At 32.1% G+C, this 18075-nt stretch overlaps 2 protein-coding genes across 2 annotated transcripts; both read left to right on the forward strand.

Annotated features, from left to right (window-relative positions):
* The first annotated feature begins 4186 nt into the window (after window positions 1-4186).
* On the forward strand, window positions 4187-8643 carry LOC120078025 (L-ascorbate peroxidase 3). Its single transcript, XM_039032199.1, has 10 exons — window positions 4187-4328; window positions 4412-4584; window positions 4935-5059; window positions 5404-5453; window positions 6490-6555; window positions 6644-6692; window positions 7308-7390; window positions 7475-7554; window positions 7650-7752; window positions 8287-8643. The coding sequence occupies exons 2-10, from the start codon at window positions 4472-4474 to the stop codon at window positions 8476-8478; spliced, it is 861 nt and encodes a 286-aa protein (XP_038888127.1). The 5' UTR covers window positions 4187-4328; window positions 4412-4471; the 3' UTR covers window positions 8479-8643.
* Window positions 8644-16286: 7643 nt separating this feature from the next.
* LOC120077561 (myb-related protein 308-like) lies at window positions 16287-17823 on the forward strand. Its single transcript, XM_039031491.1, has 2 exons — window positions 16287-16762; window positions 17318-17823. The coding sequence occupies exons 1-2, from the start codon at window positions 16500-16502 to the stop codon at window positions 17802-17804; spliced, it is 750 nt and encodes a 249-aa protein (XP_038887419.1). The 5' UTR covers window positions 16287-16499; the 3' UTR covers window positions 17805-17823.
* Window positions 17824-18075: the final 252 nt, after the last annotated feature.

An 18075-nucleotide genomic window follows, 5' to 3' on the forward strand; every position in this document is an offset into this window, starting at 1 on the left:
TAGTGTGGCGAAGCATTAAGCAGGGGTGCATCGCCGACTCCACTATGGAGGCGGAGTACGTAGNGACTCCACTATGGAGGCGGAGTACGTAGCAGCTTGCAAAGCTGTTAAGGAGGCCGTCTGGCTCAGGAAGTTCTTGACAGACCTAGAAGTTATTCCAGATATCTCTAGGCCCATTACCCTATATTGTGATAATAGTGGGGTAGTGGCGAACTCTAAGAAGCCAAGGATTCATCGGCGCGACAAACACATAGAGCGAAAGTATCATCTGATCCGCGAGATAGTGCATTGAGGGGATGTGATCGTCACGTAGATCGCTTCGGAGCACAATGTTGCTGACCCGTTTATGAAGGTTCTCACGGCTATAGTGTTTGAGGGTCACCTATGGAGCATGGGTCTACAGGATCATCCGCAGCTGGACTAGGGCAAGTGGGAGATTTTCTTGTACTGGGCTTTTATGCCCTAGTTTATTGTTTTGTACTAAGTCTTTTGTACACCACACTTCGCTTTAGGACAAGTGGGAGATTGTTGGGGTTGATGCCCTAAAGTCTCGTGTCCTGTAGTTTGTAAACAGTATGTACGAATACTTGTGTTGTTAATATATGATATTTACTTAACATTTTTGTATTTTGCTCGGTTAATTGTTTTATTTGCTTTACCACAAACTAATAAACATAAAATCCCTGGTTATCTGTATGTGACTCAAGCATGTATGTGGTGACATACAAGTGGATCATGTCTTGAGTGATAACCAAAATGGTCTATAGTAAATGGATAAAGGAGGGAAACCTTATCCTGGTAACGCTACAGACGCGGCTCGCTTTGTGAAATGGTCACAAGTGTTGTGATTTGTCACAGATGGTCTAATCCTGATAATTTGTGTTGGGGACATGCGAGCAGGGGCGTCTGATGATGAGTAACCCACTATTATGCGTTATTATGCGTTATTATGTCGTTCAGCATTAAGAATCTCGACTAACCCAATATTATGCGTCATTATGCGTTAAATTGTCTATCTTTGTAGTTAACGCAAAAAGCGGACATAGACACGGAAGCCAGGCTATCGCATAGACGACTGCATGCGGAGAACTTCTCCATCGCAAAGACGAATGCATACATTCAACTCATGGGTGTTGCGGTAATCAATCGCATGCGTCCATCGCATAGAAGTTGCGATAATCAAGTGAATACGATCATCGTAAGATTACGGCTACATGATGATAACCATAATAGAGGGATGAACGCAAGGTTGGTGGAATGGAAGCATCAACGCATATCTCGAAAAAATCAAAAGATGATGTTGACATTTCACCTACCACGCCGTTAGCAACAGAGATTCAGAAAAGGACCAACGCACTGTAGATGTCAGAATCAGAGCAGGTCTATTAATGTTGTCGGCGATCAAGCTCTATAAATAGAAGCCGGTGAGCAAAATTTCATTTCATCTAAGGTTTCCTACCTTCGGGTGGATCCTTGTGATCCAGACCAAAGCGTGAGAAGATAGCTTAAGAGTTCTTCATCTCCTTCATCCATTCCGAGTGACAATCAGAGCCTTCGCTAGAGTTAGATCTCGAGAGAGTCAGCTTCATCACCCTTCCATGGCACCGCCGGCAGCCTTGACACACATCTGCTAGAAGCAAGGCATTGTTTCCAGCTCGCCTTTTCATTTCTCTTCTTTTTTTTATTGTATTATATTACATTTTGGCTTAAGAAATTAATACATTTTGTGATCAATGCATTTCTGTATTTTCCTTTGACTCCATCTCCATCTTCATTTACTTAGCATCTTTAACTTTCATTGCATAACTTAGTGAGAATGTTAGAGTATCGCATACTTAATCGTGCGACATAGGAATATGAAGCATGTAGCAAACCATCGGGAGGTGTGCGTTGCGTGAGTGTTGTGAGAAAACCTTATTTACTTAGTGTGAAGCTGTAGCAACGCCTGTCTATAGGCAGACGCAATGCTTATCTATGAGTAAAGTCAGCAACAACCAACTGCTCGAGAGGGTAAATGGTTGGTCGTATTAAGCAATGTAAGCCCGTATTCACCAGAGATAGGAATAATCTTATGCCAACTAGGTTACGCGATTACATTGTCTTATGAGCGCATCATTCATCATTTAGGCATACTTGAGAGAGTAGACTAAAAAAAAAAAAAAAAACCAAATCTAAGTTTCGGGAGAGCGGATTGGATCGCATAAGCAAGAATAGGGAACTTAGAGATAAGCTCTGTTTGCTATTACACAGCGTATTCACCCTACGGAGAGGATATTGCATGCGTCAAAGAAGTAGGATACAGTGGTATGCGATCATCTTGTTTATGTGTGGGAGAACATGAGCAGGAATAGAGACTTAGGAATAAGGCCTCTCGACACTTCGCATATACATCGCATGCGTCCTAGAATTAGGCTCAAGTGTGTGTAACATGATCGCATAGCGTGCATTGGCTGGAGTTGCCCTTGTGGTCAATCTTAAGGGTTGCGATGAAAACATCCTCACCATTTTATCTATTTTTCCATGCGTTTTAATTCTTTTCTCTCTTTTCATCTAAAACTCTCATTCTCCTCCCTTCCCTCCATCAAAATTAGCGAGAGTCCACCACTCTTGGGTTCTTTACCTGAGAATGTTAAGGTCTCCAATTGGTGGTGTCCCAATTGGCTTTTTCGGCTTTGTTCATGATTTGCAAATCAAGGGATTTCTTCAATTTCTTGAAGAAGGTTTTCAAAGGTAAAGTTTCATGAATCCCTAATTTTTTTTTGTTGTTGAGCATGCTGTAGTTAATTTTATAATTACATAATCTATTTGTTTATTCTGTAAAATTTCTTTCTCTCTAAAAATGGGATTTGGGACGTTCCCGCTTCCGCTCAAGGGCCCTTCATTCAGGGATCCTTCATGACCCACTTACAACAATGTGGGGTCTACAAATATTTATGAAAACAAATCTATAGTGTGAACAATGGGAGCATGTCCCATATAGTCTACATCTGATAGATTTTGAGTGCTTTCGAGTGTTGGATTTAAATTTTTATATATCTATAAATTTTTTTGCATTATGTTATATCAGATTAATTGAGAAAATGAGGTGGTTTTAGAAGTTAATTAGGGAAAATGGTAGTTTTCAAATTATTTAGGAAAAATGGGTGAAAAATCTTGTCTTTATTGGAACGCGTCCGTTGAACAGACGCATTTTGCAATTTTTTTTAATGATTTGTTGACCCGTTCAAACTAAATGCATCTCTTGAAAAGACGCATTCAGCTCATTAAATAAAAAAAAAAAAAATCAAATTGAATACGTCTCTTGAAGAGACACATTCATCTATCGGTACAAAATCATGGGAAATTTAATTTTCCATTAAATAACAAAAATATATTAACTTACCAAGAGAAATGTAGCACCAAAATAGAGTAGTAATATGAAAGATAGCGGTAATATGAATAAGATGAGGAAGATGGTAAAATTTGAGATGGCTGTCGGATTTGGAAGAGAATGTGGAGAATATGATAAAGAAATGGCGGTTTGGTGGAGAAAATAGGAAGGAAATGAAAAAAACATGGATGTCAGATGGTAGGAGAAAATAGGTAAAGAAGATGAAGGAATTAAGGAAAAATGGGCAAAATTTAATGAAGGATTGAAGTGGAAAAAGACGAAAGTTTCCACCACGGTCAACGAGATCTGGCGCTCTGCAGACCTCGTGAACGGGCGTGTAAATGCATCTGTTGAACCAACACATTCAGCTCGATTTGACATTGCACAATTAACTTTTTTTTTAATTTAATCATCTGAATGCATCTCTTGAAGAGACACGTTAAGTTGGACCGATCAACATGTTATTAAAATATTATAGAATGTATCTTTTAACAGACGCATTTCGATAAAGACAAAATTTCGACCCATTTTTTTAAATAGTTTGAAAACCACCCAATTTTCCTAATTAACTTCTAAAGCGACCATTTTTTCTCAATTAACCCCGTTATTATATCTGTTAATACTTTTATCACGTTGGCTACATTTATTTATTTATTTTTGCATAATTTAAAATTTTCTCGAAGAGGTGAAGATTGAAAAACTATACATTAAATTCCAAAATTATATTAATTTAAGACATGGCCTGACACGCTGACACACAAGACCGCGAGGCTGATGTGGCAATGGGAATTCCAATTTCCAATCAACAACAATAACCAAGATTAAGGAAAGAAGAAAAAAAGGAAAATAATTTCGGGTCACTGAAAAATTTCATATAAAGCCGCGTGGCAGTTCATGGCCCAAAGGATGAGCTTTGAAGGTCGCGTTATCAATTTGGGAGATTTTTGCTAACTTCGAGGTGCTCTCTTCACTTTCTTTCCCTTTCTCTCTGACTATAATTTCCATTCTCCATCGATTCTTCATCTTCATCGTCTTCTTCAGGTAATCTCTCTTCTCTACGAACCAAACGCCGTCCGTTTTGGTGCTCTGTAGACTCCTCCCATGGCGTTACCCGTCGTAGACACGGAGTACCTCAAGGAGATCGATAAGGCTCGCCGTGACCTCCGCGCTCTCATTGCCAATCGGAACTGCGCTCCGATCATGCTTCGTTTGGCGTATGCTCTCTCTACATTGACTTTTATTGACTGTTCTCAACTATAGGAGGATTGATCGTTTTATATGTCTTGGATTGTTATTTCTCTCATTTCATTTCTCTCTCGAGTTTCGTTTATTGAATGAAAGTAGACGGACGGTTGACTGTGGTTGATTTAGTTTCTTGTTTATTGATTATCTGCTGTTTCTTGCTGGTATTGCATGGATGAAGTTAGGAATTCTTCGATTTCGATGTTTTTCTCATTTCTGTTGAATGAAGGTTTGATTTCTCTTTGATTTTGTTGGAGTGATTTCTGACGGATAATTGTAGCAAAAAAAGTTTGTGTTTCTAATACTGTACCGTCTTATGTAGTTGGCATGATGCTGGGACTTACGATGTGGTTACGAAAACTTGTGGGCCTAATGGATCGATTAGGAACGAGGAGGAGTTTTCTCATGGTTCCAATAATGGACTGAAAAAAGCTATTGATTTTTGTGGTATGCTTTTTTATTCCTTTCGTGTTTTTCTTCTTTGCGTTGTGGATCATATAAACTGAAAGTCAATCAAATAATTTACTGAGTAAGGTTCGAAGTATCTTTACCGTTGTTAGCTTCGAGATTATAATGAACTCGTTTCAAGATTTTGTCTTATTTATCCAGAATGTCCTCCGAATATTGCAAATTAACATATTTGACTTGCAGTTCAGAGTATAGGAATTAATTTTAGAATATATTCTTAGTTTAAGATGCTCTTAGGAAATTCTACAGTGTTTTGTTTCTACAAATGATTGTTGAGAATTGATATTTCTTGAGGTTGATGATTGCTTGTTCTGTAATAACAGAGGAAGTGAAGTCTAAACATCCGAAGATTACTTATGCAGACCTGTACCAGGTAATTGAAACTGTTACGGTACTATTGATATGCCTACATTTTTGTAAATTTTACCACTCTTGATATCACCTTATTTTACATGGAACCGGATGAATTCTGCTTTAAAGGTATCATGTGCATTTTATATCTTAGCATGAGAATTATGTTAGAAATATGTTGTCATTGAACAATTAATGGAGCTTAGTTGAAAGCTCTACCTTTTGCGTTTATGGGCTTGATATATCTCATAAAGGATTATATTGCTTCAGTGTTTCAATTTCGCTCTTTGTTAATCTTAGCATGAGAAATATGTTGTCATTGAAAATTTATTAGCATAGCACGATCAAACTGTGATTTTCGAATCTCTTTATATTGAAAGATGCATGCTTCTTTCAAGTTCATATGTTATACCTGCCTAAGTTTGTATTTAAACAAACAAGTTTAATGCTTCATCATAACTCCTAGATAAAAGCTTTATGAAACAGTGCAAATTGTAATATGAAGATTTTACTAACACTGACACAATCGTTGAAGAAAAATTTTAAAACTATATGTCCTGTACTGTAATTAATATTGTCGAATCTTTTTTGACAATGATAAGTTATTATGATATAAGTTGCATTTGGAGTTGGTGAGAAATTGGCCACAAACGCTGTTCACATTTGCTCCCCACCTCACTCTAAGTTTAAAATGGGAAAAGAAAACATCTATCTATGCCCCAAATGTTGGATTTGTATTTTCATATATTTGTTCCTGTAGCCTCAATTAGCAAAAGGTGGCAACAGTGATGGGTACTGCTGAAGTACCCAGCGAGGAGTGTATATGTTAGGCAAAGGCAGCTTCAAGAGTTTCAGAACATCATTTTTACCTGATCCTAGCGTCAATAATTATTTCATTATCACACATTCACCAAGACAGATTCAGAGACTGTCGTGCATTATTATGCATCTACTATGACAAGAACAATGAGATTATCAAGTTCACTCGATTCATCAATGCTACGAAGCTTTTTATAATCCACTAAGATCTGATAGTGTTTAAAATATACTCAATTCAGCTAGCTGGTGTTGTTGCTGTTGAGGTCACTGGAGGCCCCACCATTGACTTTGTTCCCGGTAGAAAGGTAGAGTAATTCATTTGTTTACTTTGCGAATGTAGCAATTCATGGTTATATCATCTGTTCCAGTAACATCTGAATCCTTTGTTCTCAGGATTCAAACATTTGTGCCAGGGAAGGCCAACTTCCTGATGCCAAAAAAGGTATAATAATTCTTCTATTTTGTATGTAGTTTCCTGCAGTCCTGCAAATTAAATGATATCTGAATGCCTTCACTGTATCTAGCTATGTAGTGTGAGTGAAAAATATTATGGTTTGAGTTTCTAGCTAACTGGTTTAATTTGATTATTGTATTGTATAATCATTTGTCAAAGAGAGAAAAGGAAGAAGATCTACAATCGTTTATATTGGTTTTATTTCTTGCACAATTTGCTGTAAAATTGTGGCTCTTGTGTTTAAGATGAAAGTAAGCTGTAGATGTTTGGACAGCTTAGAGGTTTATGGAATCATAAGGTGCCAGTGCCGCAACCTAGAATGTGATTTAATCATGACGATGATGGTTAAATTTTATCAAAGTTTATGCTTTTTGACATGATAATTCATATTTAGACTGCTTTTTCTTAATAAAATATTGTTATATTTATTTGTACTTCAGTGGAAGATGCTTCTTATTTTCTCTTGGGGTTTAATGATAATGATACATTCAGATTCTACAAAGTTTTGTGCATTTTTCCTGTCATGCTCGAGTTTTGTTAGGAAATTGTCACTTATTGAACTTGATTTCTTAAATGTCAGCCTTTTTCTAATTTTGGTGACAGGTGCACCGCATCTGCGTGACATCTTTTATAGGATGGGCCTGTCTGACAAGGATATTGTTGCATTGTCCGGAGGTCACACTTTGGTAATTTCTTCAAACATTTTATCGTGCATATCTTTATTATTGTTTTACTAATTGAATCATATGTTGTGAATTCTGATGTTATAGGGAAGAGCACATCCAGAGAGATCTGGTTTTGATGGACCTTGGACCGAGGATCCTCTGAAGTTTGATAACTCATACTTTGTGTAGGACTTGAGCTACATCTCAGACTAACCCTTGTATCATATTAATAGGCCATACGTGCTGTTTTTTCTGATTGTTATCAATTTCATGTTGATAGGGAACTGTTGAAAGGAGAATCAGAGGGACTATTAAAACTTCCTACGGACAAGGCTTTACTTGAAGATCCTGAGTTCCGCCCATATGTGGAATTGTATGCAAAAGTAAGGTCTTCTTTTATGCTTTATGGAAAAGCGGGAATATGCTATTTTGCTACCCAAATAGGAAACTAAAAGATTTCTTAATTTCCAATTAGATTTGTAAATAAAAGAATCTGCTTGGTCTGAACTATAGTAGCTCTTTGAAATGGCCCATATGGAGGAACTAGTTAAAGGACACCACTACTTAGAACTTTAGATTTGGCCGGTGTGTTTAGTACTTCTCAGAAGGTCGGTTAATCTTTAGACTGAACCATTTCTTGTGGATAAAGAACAATCATCCCGTTTGATTGATTTTAATTGGGATTAATTCCTTTTTCATCATTGAAAACTAGGTAGCTATATGGTTCATCGTAATAATGCCACATTCGAACCAACAATCAAATGATAGTTCTAATGTAATTGATAAGAACCGGAAATTAAGGATTCATTGAAATTTATGCCATAGTTTAAGGAGTAATGATTATGACTTGGCCATTCTTCTATTCAGCTACCATATATATGAGCCATTTCTTATGATATTTTTGTCAATTTATACAGGATGAAGATGCATTCTTCAAAGATTATGCTGAATCACACAAGAAACTTTCAGAGCTAGGGTTCACTCCAGGTTCTGCTAAGGCAATTGTGAAGGACAGCATTGTATTGGCACAGGGTGCCGTTGGAGTTGCAGTTGCAGCTGCTGTGGTAATTCTGAGCTACTTATATGAAATTCGCAAAAAATCGAAGTAATTATAGTAGCAAGGTCGACTAGTTGCCTATAAAGCAATCAATATTGAGTTCATTTCTAGACCTGGAAAATTGTGCACTTGAGATCTGATACATTATACTGATTCTATGTATTAGCTTCATAAACAAAATCACTCTGCAAGATTATCATCATACCATGAAAATTTATGTCTTGCTTTATACGTTTAATTCTTTGTTGCTCATTTTCAGATCATCACCTTATATCTGATGATCAAGTTCAGGTAACTTCTAACTCCTTGTTTATAAAGCTTCAGTCAACTCTTTTGGATCTTTTTGACCACAACTGTAACAACAAAAATACCAACAAGTAAATAAGTAAAGACACACAACAGTTGGTAACCCAATTCAGTGATAAACACCTACGTTCGGGGGCAAAGAAAATCTACTAATATTAAAGAGTTGAGCAATTTACAATGTAGTATTTATCTGTAATACACCAACTACTACAATGGTTCACGTAGAACTTAACTCACACTGCACCTAGGCTCCCCTTAGATGTGACTCCTTCTCAACTAAACTTAAACTTTCCCCAAGTATGTTATTATTAGCATATGAAACTTTGGTACCCGACAATGTGTAAGATTCGTCTCAACTTGATTATCTTCCTCTTGGATTAGTGAACTCCCTTTATCGACAACTCTTAGGTCTCCCTAAGAAAGAGAACTCATTCTATGAAGTTGAGTCTTAGGCTCATCCTAAGACTGAGAATCCGTTCTCTGGCAACAATGACTTAGGCTCCCCCTAAGATCTTGAAACTCTTCAATGTGTTGCACTCAACGGATGAAGAACATGCATAGCGGAATAGTGAGTAGACAAGCAAGAACACGATATAGAATAATTTGACCGGAATACAGAAAAACGTCTTGCTCAACTAACATAAACACGACAATCCTAAATGGTCTACAACACTCACTTTAAATAATGGAATCCAATAAAGAAAATAGGTCCTCATTTGGAATAAAAAGCCATACTTCAAAAAGGAACATATCGGACTAAGTATCACAACCGGATATTTTCAATGAAAAAAATATTCTATAGGAAAATACTTTAATGTCACAACTGAATGTTAATACTTTATTTTAAACATCTGCAAAACCACTGTTTTAGAGAAAATTAAAAAGCCAACAAATAAAATCTTCAATACACTGGATGTTGGTATTATTCTTCCTTGAATTTGATCAAGGAGTAAATTCAGAGTGGTAGGATAACAATATAACAATATTCAAGGTGGTCAAAAACAGCCAAAATGAAATGCACCAAAAGATGGACAAATTAAGTAACTGTTTAGAAAAAAATCTCCAGTAGATGGAATTGACAATACTGTTTGAAAAAACAATGAAGAGGGGCTTTTGGCAACATTTAAACTTTAGAGCCTTTTTCTGTTGGTGTTTACAAGGAGGAGCTTGTGGGTGGTGGGTATCCACATAACATAGCTGCCTTTTGTTGAATGGGGGAATCTCTCTCTATTGTTTCCTTTTTTTTTTTTTAATCATCTTCAAACCCACTCCCAATCCTTTTCCTTACCAACCAAAAAGAAAATTCCAGTTGTTCTAGAAGACTGTAGAGCCAACAGACTTACTAGCCTTTTAGTTGAACATTAAATCTTAGCTAGTATTGTGTTTTGTTGGATTTGAATTTGGTGTTATTTTGTTTAAGCCTTTTTGTACTCTCCCACACCAAACCCAGGAAAAAAGTACCATAGTCTATTTGGTTTCTTTTATGTAGATTTGGACTAGACTGTTGCATCAAATCCTATTACCAAACCAAACAAAATAAAGTGAGAAAGAACAATAGTTTAATATTACACAATATGTCAAATATTCCATTCTCCATCTCTCTACAATCCCTTTATGTAGATAATTCTATTTTTAAAGTTTTAATTTGACAACTTTGATTCTGTTGGTTAATTTTTTGGGCTCGTTAACTATTTCATTTTTTTTTCTCTAAATATCTTGAAATGATTTGCATATTTCTTTAATTACAAAGAGTTAAATTTTTATCAAAATTTAAAAAACAAAAACAAGTTTTTAAAAATTATTATTTTGTTAGTTTTTATAATTTAGCTTGGTTTTAAAAACATTTATAAATTATATATAACAAATAAAGAAAATTAGAGGTGGCAGAAGTGTTTATAAACTTACTTTTAAAAAATTAAAAAAAAACTAAATGTTTATCGAATGGGGTTCATATATTTTTTTTAATATTTAAATTTAACTTATAAATAATACTTTCACCTATGTATTTTTGTATTTATGTGGTTTGGTATCTCCTTAAAATTATTTTCAAAATCTAAGTTGTTTTTTTTTAAAAAAAAAAAAATAGAAGAAATAGTTTTTTTAATTTATTTTTTGTTTACACACGTGATCTTAGTAAAACTGAACATATTGAAGAAATTGCGAAGAAACTTGCATAATTTTCAAAAAGGTGGGAAATGTGTTCTTTGAATTGTTTTTTTTTTTCCTGACTCAGATGTTTTTTAATGGATGCTTGAATATGATGAATGGGAACATGTTTGGAAAATTTCGTGGTTGTTTCTTTTAGTACTTTAGGAATTTCAATTATGAAATTAATTTTCTATGATATTAGGAAGTGAGTAAAACTCGGAGGATAAAAAAGCACTATTTAATATTCAAAACTCGGTTTAATTTCTTACACTCGTAATGGTTTTAATTCAAGAAAAAAAAAAACGATTGGAGTGTGGAAAATTGAACATTTATCTTTTAAAATGATAATCGATGTCTTATCTACTGAGTTAGTTTGAATTAACATTTCGGTAGTAAATGGTTAATTTTGTTATTGATGTGAATTAACAGTAACATATTAATCAACTAACCTAATTCATACTGCATAGCAATAAAAACAGATGATTAATAAATGTGTAGGTCATTGATCAAAATTAGGTAATATATTGTTACTCATATCTTCAACTAGAGAGATTCTATCAAGCACATCCATCCATCAGCAATATTTTGAAATTTTGCTCTCTTAATCAATACCAACATTGCAACTTGCCCAACTTGCCATTCCTTCCCCATTTTCTAGGAAAATTGTTACTTTGCTGACTGTAAAATTTTCTATATGATTGTCAGTCACGTCCACATTATTTACGATGGATAATTTATTTTGCACGTATCCAAGATTATCATAGAACGACCATCTAGATTACTGTATTTATTTCATAGCAATGTAAAATGTTTTGACATCTAGATATTTCGAGACATCCTAGGATGTATTTACAAAAGACATCTTGAGAGTTTTGGATATTCTCCTAAAACATGAGTTTTCTAGATTCTTATGTCGAGGACATCCTATCTTTACTTTTTGTACATTTTATTTTTCTTTATATATATATAAAACACTCTTTTATTTACATTTTATATATCATTCTATCTTTCCAAATGTAAAGTATTTATTTTATAAACTTTTTTTTAATTAATATAATATTATTTGATTTTATTAAGAAAAATAACATAAAAACAATAATATAAACAATCATAATTTATAAAGAAATTCAAATTAATAACAAAAATGTTATATAAGTTTGAATTATATTAAAACAATTATAAATTAATGAAAGACATACATGGAACATCATATAAATTCGAGACATTTCTAAATAAAAATCATAAAAAATAAAGCATAGTTATCCAAATATTCTCATATATCTATAAAAATATTCTTACAAAACAAACAAGGTGATTTAAAGATATTAGACATCAATAATTTTGGATATTCAAGATTCAGGTCATCTACATTCCCAAAAGAACAAACTGTCCCTAAATGATTCGAGAACTAATCCTATTAAAAGAAAAAAAAAATAATCGTTAAACATAGAGAAAATATCTTGCCATAATACTAACGGGTCAACAAACACCGACCATCGTACCATTTCTCTTATTCGAAAAAGTAAATAGCTGTTAAATTTTTAATAACGATCGGTAGAAAGATTCGTATCGACCGAAGAGGAAGGAAAATAATATTATTTTAATGTACTATGAAAGGTAGGAGTAGTCGGTAGTTGGTAGTAGAGAACATTAAAACCACCAGGTTTTGCCATGAGAGAGAGAGAGAGAAGCAGTAGAGAGTTAGGTAAGTGCTTTTTGAGATAGGCCCACGAGTGTGTCTTATTCAAATACCTAAACACGTGATCATCTCAATTTTTTTTTTTTTAATTTATTTATATATATTTTTTCAAACTACAATATATATATATAATATATATTATATATATATATATATATATATTTTTCCTTACCAAATTACCCCCAAAGTGCTTCTCTACTATCTCTCACCCATTTTTCCTCATTCCCTCGTTTCCAAAAACATTTTTTTTCTCTTTTCTTTTAAATTTTTTTTTTCTATTTTTAAATGAAAGAGAATGAACCAAACTTATTACAAATATGGTAAAGTATCGTTGTATATCAATAAAAGACCGTGGTCTACTATGGTCTATTTCGATCTATCACTGACAGACAGTAACATTTTTGTGTATTTAAAAATATTTTCAGCAGTTTTACCATTTATAAGAATTACCTTTTTTATAACATATTGTATTTAGGTTAAAATACTATTTGGTCTCTATACATTGTAATTTGTTCAATTTTAGTTCTCATATTTCCAAATGTCTAATTTTGATTCTCAAACTTTCAATAAATCTTAAGTTTAGTCTACCGAAGTTAATTTTTATCGAAATTGATTAAATAATAATAGTAATTTTCATACAATAACGTGTAGTATGTGAATGTGGTTCCAAATTTATAGTAAAAATGATAATAGTTAATAAGAAATTTTTTAAAGAAAAAACTAATAATAGGGACTAAATTTAAGAATTATTTTAAAGTACATCACTGAGGGTGTGCTTGGAATAAATTTTATAGTGTTTAATTTAATAATATAAGTTATTTTGGAAGAAATTGAAGTGTTTAACAATTACTCAAAATAATATTTCAAATATATTTTAATTAGTTTTTATCAAAAGTCTTTAAGTAAAAGTGGTTTTTTTTAAAATTTTTTTTTTCTTAAATCAATTCAAACCGTTTTTAAAATTAGATATTTAATAGTATATATATATATATATATACTAAATTTAATTAAACTTCAAAGTATAAGGACCAAAATATATTTTATTCTCCCATTTATTACTTTTAATTTCAAACTCATTTTCCAATTCCCCTTCTTTCCACCTTTTTAGGGGAAGAAACAATTACCCTTTATTATTATTATTTTTTTTTGGAAAAATTTGTAGTACTATTGTAATATATATGTATTCATTTTGTGTAGTCGTTGGCATGTAATCAATAGGTGATACGTTGTTTTATTTTATTAGTATCACATTGTGATTAGAGTAATATTTAGATGCATTCATCTTTGCGCATCCTCTTTACTAACAAATAGAAAAAGAAATATTAAAAAAATATCTTTTTATACAAAAAAAATTGTCATGTGTCAATTTGTAATTTTGTGCCATTCGGAATGCACCTATATATATATATATATATATTTGTTCCTTTCTTAAATGAGTAGAGTAGCTTGAAATTATTCGACAATTAATTTAATTTAATTACTTTTTCCAGGTCTGGGTTTATGAGAAAAAAGAGTTATGTTTAGAGGGATTTGGTTTGAAATCAAATCATAATAAAGGCTGTAAAAATGATTCATTTTCATGTGAGTGAGAGCAGCTTATGAACAATAGTAGATTGAATCTCTAATTTTAGAGAAGAAAGTACATTATTAATAGGCCACAGGAGATAGTGAGTTTTAGTTTAAGATGAAACAAAGAGAAATGATTTTAGGTTTTTGAAATATAAAAATCATCTAATAAATTTTTAAACTTTTAATTTTGGGTTTAACAAAACTTCAAAAACTTTGAAACTGTCTAATAAATTCATTGAAAATTAATAGATAATACTTGACCTATTAATTCTTTTTTTTTTTTTTTTTTTTTTTTTAGAAAAAACTCAAATTTAAAAGATGAAAAATTGAAATGGATCACATTCATATTAAAACAACTATAAATTTTGAATATATCACAAAAATGAAAGTTTGAGATCTTTCTAATACAAAAATAAAAAATCGATCGAAAGGACGGATTTGATACTTTCTAGAGCCTAAAAGGTTTTTAAACACAAATTTAAAAGTCGAGGGACTAAATTTGTAAATGAAAAGAGGGAGGAAAAAGGGAGAAGTTGAACCAAAGCCCACATCATCTTCCTTTTGGTACCAAACTGCCAACTCTTCTAGAAACCTTTCTCTCCATTGAGTTTAATTATATGATATCATACCTAAAGAATAAAGAACCCACAACTACCACTTTCTTTTTGCTCAACAAAGGAAAAAGAAAGAATGATAATAATAAAATGCCATCAAAACCACTCATGTGACCATTTTCTCACAACATACCAAAATTCAGCTAACTAATGCTACCAAATCTCATTTCCCATTCCTTATATAATCAATTGCACCTTCTTGGAAAGTTTTCAACTTTGAACTTTCAACAAGAAAGAAGAAGATCAATTTTTAATTATGAAACTAAAACAAGGTTCAACAATACAATATATATAGTTCATTTCATTGTATTTTTCTACTCTAAAACAATCATTATATCATCCTACTAACCCTTATATTTATAATAATCCTAGGATTAACTTACAAGTTTAGTTTCTAAATTTTTTGTCAATTTTGAAAAGCGCATGTTTATAGATCTATTCATTTTTTATTTTTTGTCTAATAAAATTATCAATATATATTCGAACATTTTAAAAAATGATTATTGATCTATTATTGGGTTAAATTCTTATAAATATTGAATACATCTGTCGATAGTTTTATTAAATGTAAAAATGAGAATTCAAAGATTTATTAGACACAAAATTAAAAGTTTGGAAACTGAAAAAATTACTTTTTCAATCTCTAAGTTTTGAAGAATATGTGCATTTGGTTTATAAGTTTTCGATACGTAACTTTTTAGTTTTGAAGATATTTCTAAAAGGCTACCGACGTAATATATATTTTTATTGTTTTAATTAGTTATATGAAATATTAAATAAATTAGAAAAATAACTTTAGGGAGGAGAGATAATTTTTCAAAAGTAATTTTCTAACTCAAAATGTTATATAATTATTTAAAATAATAAATAAAATTACTTTGACGACTTCTTAAACTTATTCTCAAAATTCAATAACTAAAATAGTATCTCTACTAACAATTTATACGTAAAAACTTGAAAGATTAAAAAGGTAAACGCTTTTAAAATTAAGATACCAAATACATTTACTAATGACCTACATTTTTAAAATAGGGATTAGAAAAGTAAACTTCCTCAAATACTTTCAAAATTTTATAAATGAAATAGACATAAACCTAAAAATTTGAAAGCTAAATAATTTAGCTTTGATATTATATATTATGTATTCATCATGTTATTGTCTGATACTCTGTTTTTTAGTTTATAAAAAGAAAAAGTTTCAAATGGAGAGAGAGAAAGTGAGTACACATAATATTGATATATTATTATAAATATATACACAAACACACACATACATAACCTCTCACTTTATACCTACCTTAAGTTTACCCCATGATTTAATGAAATAGACTTATAATATTAATGCTAAATTTTAATCAAAATCAATTTTTATTTTTATTTTTTATTTTTAAAAGAAGGTCCCACTAGCCACTCCCTAATTAAACCTATCTTACCAACTCACATCTAGAAGCTTTATCAAAATCAATCTCTCTCTCTCTCTTAATAACTCTCAAATGAGTCAAAACTCTATTAAAAGGGCCATACCCCATTCCCCTTCACAATAAAGTTAACAATATTCAACAACTCCATTCTTCTTCTTCTTCTTCTTTCTCTTCTTTCTTTCTCATATATTATATATGTATATATATTTATTGCTCTTTATTTCTTTCCTTCTTCTTCAAGTGTAGAAAAACAAAGCAACCCATTTCAAGATTTGCAAAACCCATAAGGAAAAAACCAAAAAAAAAAAGAAAATCCATGGGAAGGTCTCCTTGTTGTGAGAAGGCTCATACAAACAAAGGGGCTTGGACCAAGGAAGAAGATGATCGTCTTATTGCTTATATCAAAGCTCACGGCGAGGGCTGCTGGCGGTCGCTTCCGAAGGCTGCCGGTCTCCTCCGCTGCGGCAAGAGTTGCCGACTTCGGTGGATTAATTATCTCCGCCCTGATCTTAAGCGTGGCAATTTTACTCAACATGAAGATGACCTTATTATCAAACTCCATAGCCTCCTTGGAAATAGGTATGTTTCTGACGTATATATCTATATAATAGTATGGCATTCTTCGTTTAATTAATTTATTTTTTTTTTTTTATCTTGGATTTGCATTTCAAGTGAAAACTCTTTTTTTGGAAGGTGAAATTAAGTTTGGTAAAAAAAAAAATAAGTATTTTTTATTTTTTAATTCTCACGAACTTTTAAATCTAAACGGTAAAAATTTTGCATGAAAGTGAGTAGTTAGAATTGAATAAAAGAAATTGATGTTATATTTAATTCTAGATACAAGATAAAGTGAAAAATGATAAACAACTACTTTTAATTATGTTCTGGAAAAAAGAATATGAAAATTTTGAGTTGCTTCTTAAATTTCTACCCAAACTCAAAAAATATTTCTGAATAAAGAAGAAAGAAACTGTTACTAAACGCTGCGATTTAAGAAAAAAACAAAAAAACAAAAAAACAAGAAACAGAAACATTATCTATTTGTTTTAAAGATTGAGGAGTGTCCAAAATCTGGAAAAGAAAGCTTTTTGATTGAGTATTGATTTATGGGTACTTTTTGTTCCATGTACACAGGTGGTCTTTGATAGCTGGAAGATTACCGGGAAGAACAGATAACGAGATAAAGAACTATTGGAACACTCATATAAAACGAAAGCTCCTAAGTCGAGGAATCGATCCAATGACTCACCGACCGATCATTGACTCATCTTTGGCGAAACCTCCGGCAACCACCATATCTTTTGCCTCCAATTCCACCTTGGAGGATCATGAAGATAGAAAGAAACCAGTTATCAATAATTTTTCTCCACCAAAGGGAGAGGTTTTGGATTTGAATCTCGACCTTAGAATCAGCCCGCCACCGTACCCGACGACGGTGACGATGAAGAACGAAGGGAGAAATAGTCTTTGCTTCTTTTGCAGTTTGGGGTTTGAGAATAGTAAGAATTGCAGCTGTGGAAATGGCAAAATTATTGCTTCTAGTGATAGCAATGGTAATGGGTATGATTTTTTGGGATTGAAAAGTTGTGTTTTGGATTGTAGAAGTTTGGAGATTAAATGACACTTGAAATTTGATTTTTTTTTTTTTTTGTAGTTCTTCTTTGATTTATTTATGATATATAATATATATGTAGTGAAGAAGATATATATATAAATGAGAAAAAAAAAAGTGTTGTTAATTTATTGTTGCTTTTCTTTCAACATTTTTACCGTATAATTTTACTTCTCTTAAAGACTCTTTTCAATTTTTAATTAAAATCTTAAAATAAAAACAAGTTAACTTTTTCTTTTCAAATATAGAAAAATCAATCAAAATATATATAAATAATAGT

This window comes from Benincasa hispida, chromosome 5, assembly GCF_009727055.1.
Source record: "Benincasa hispida cultivar B227 chromosome 5, ASM972705v1, whole genome shotgun sequence".
NCBI lineage: Eukaryota > Viridiplantae > Streptophyta > Magnoliopsida > Cucurbitales > Cucurbitaceae > Benincasa > Benincasa hispida.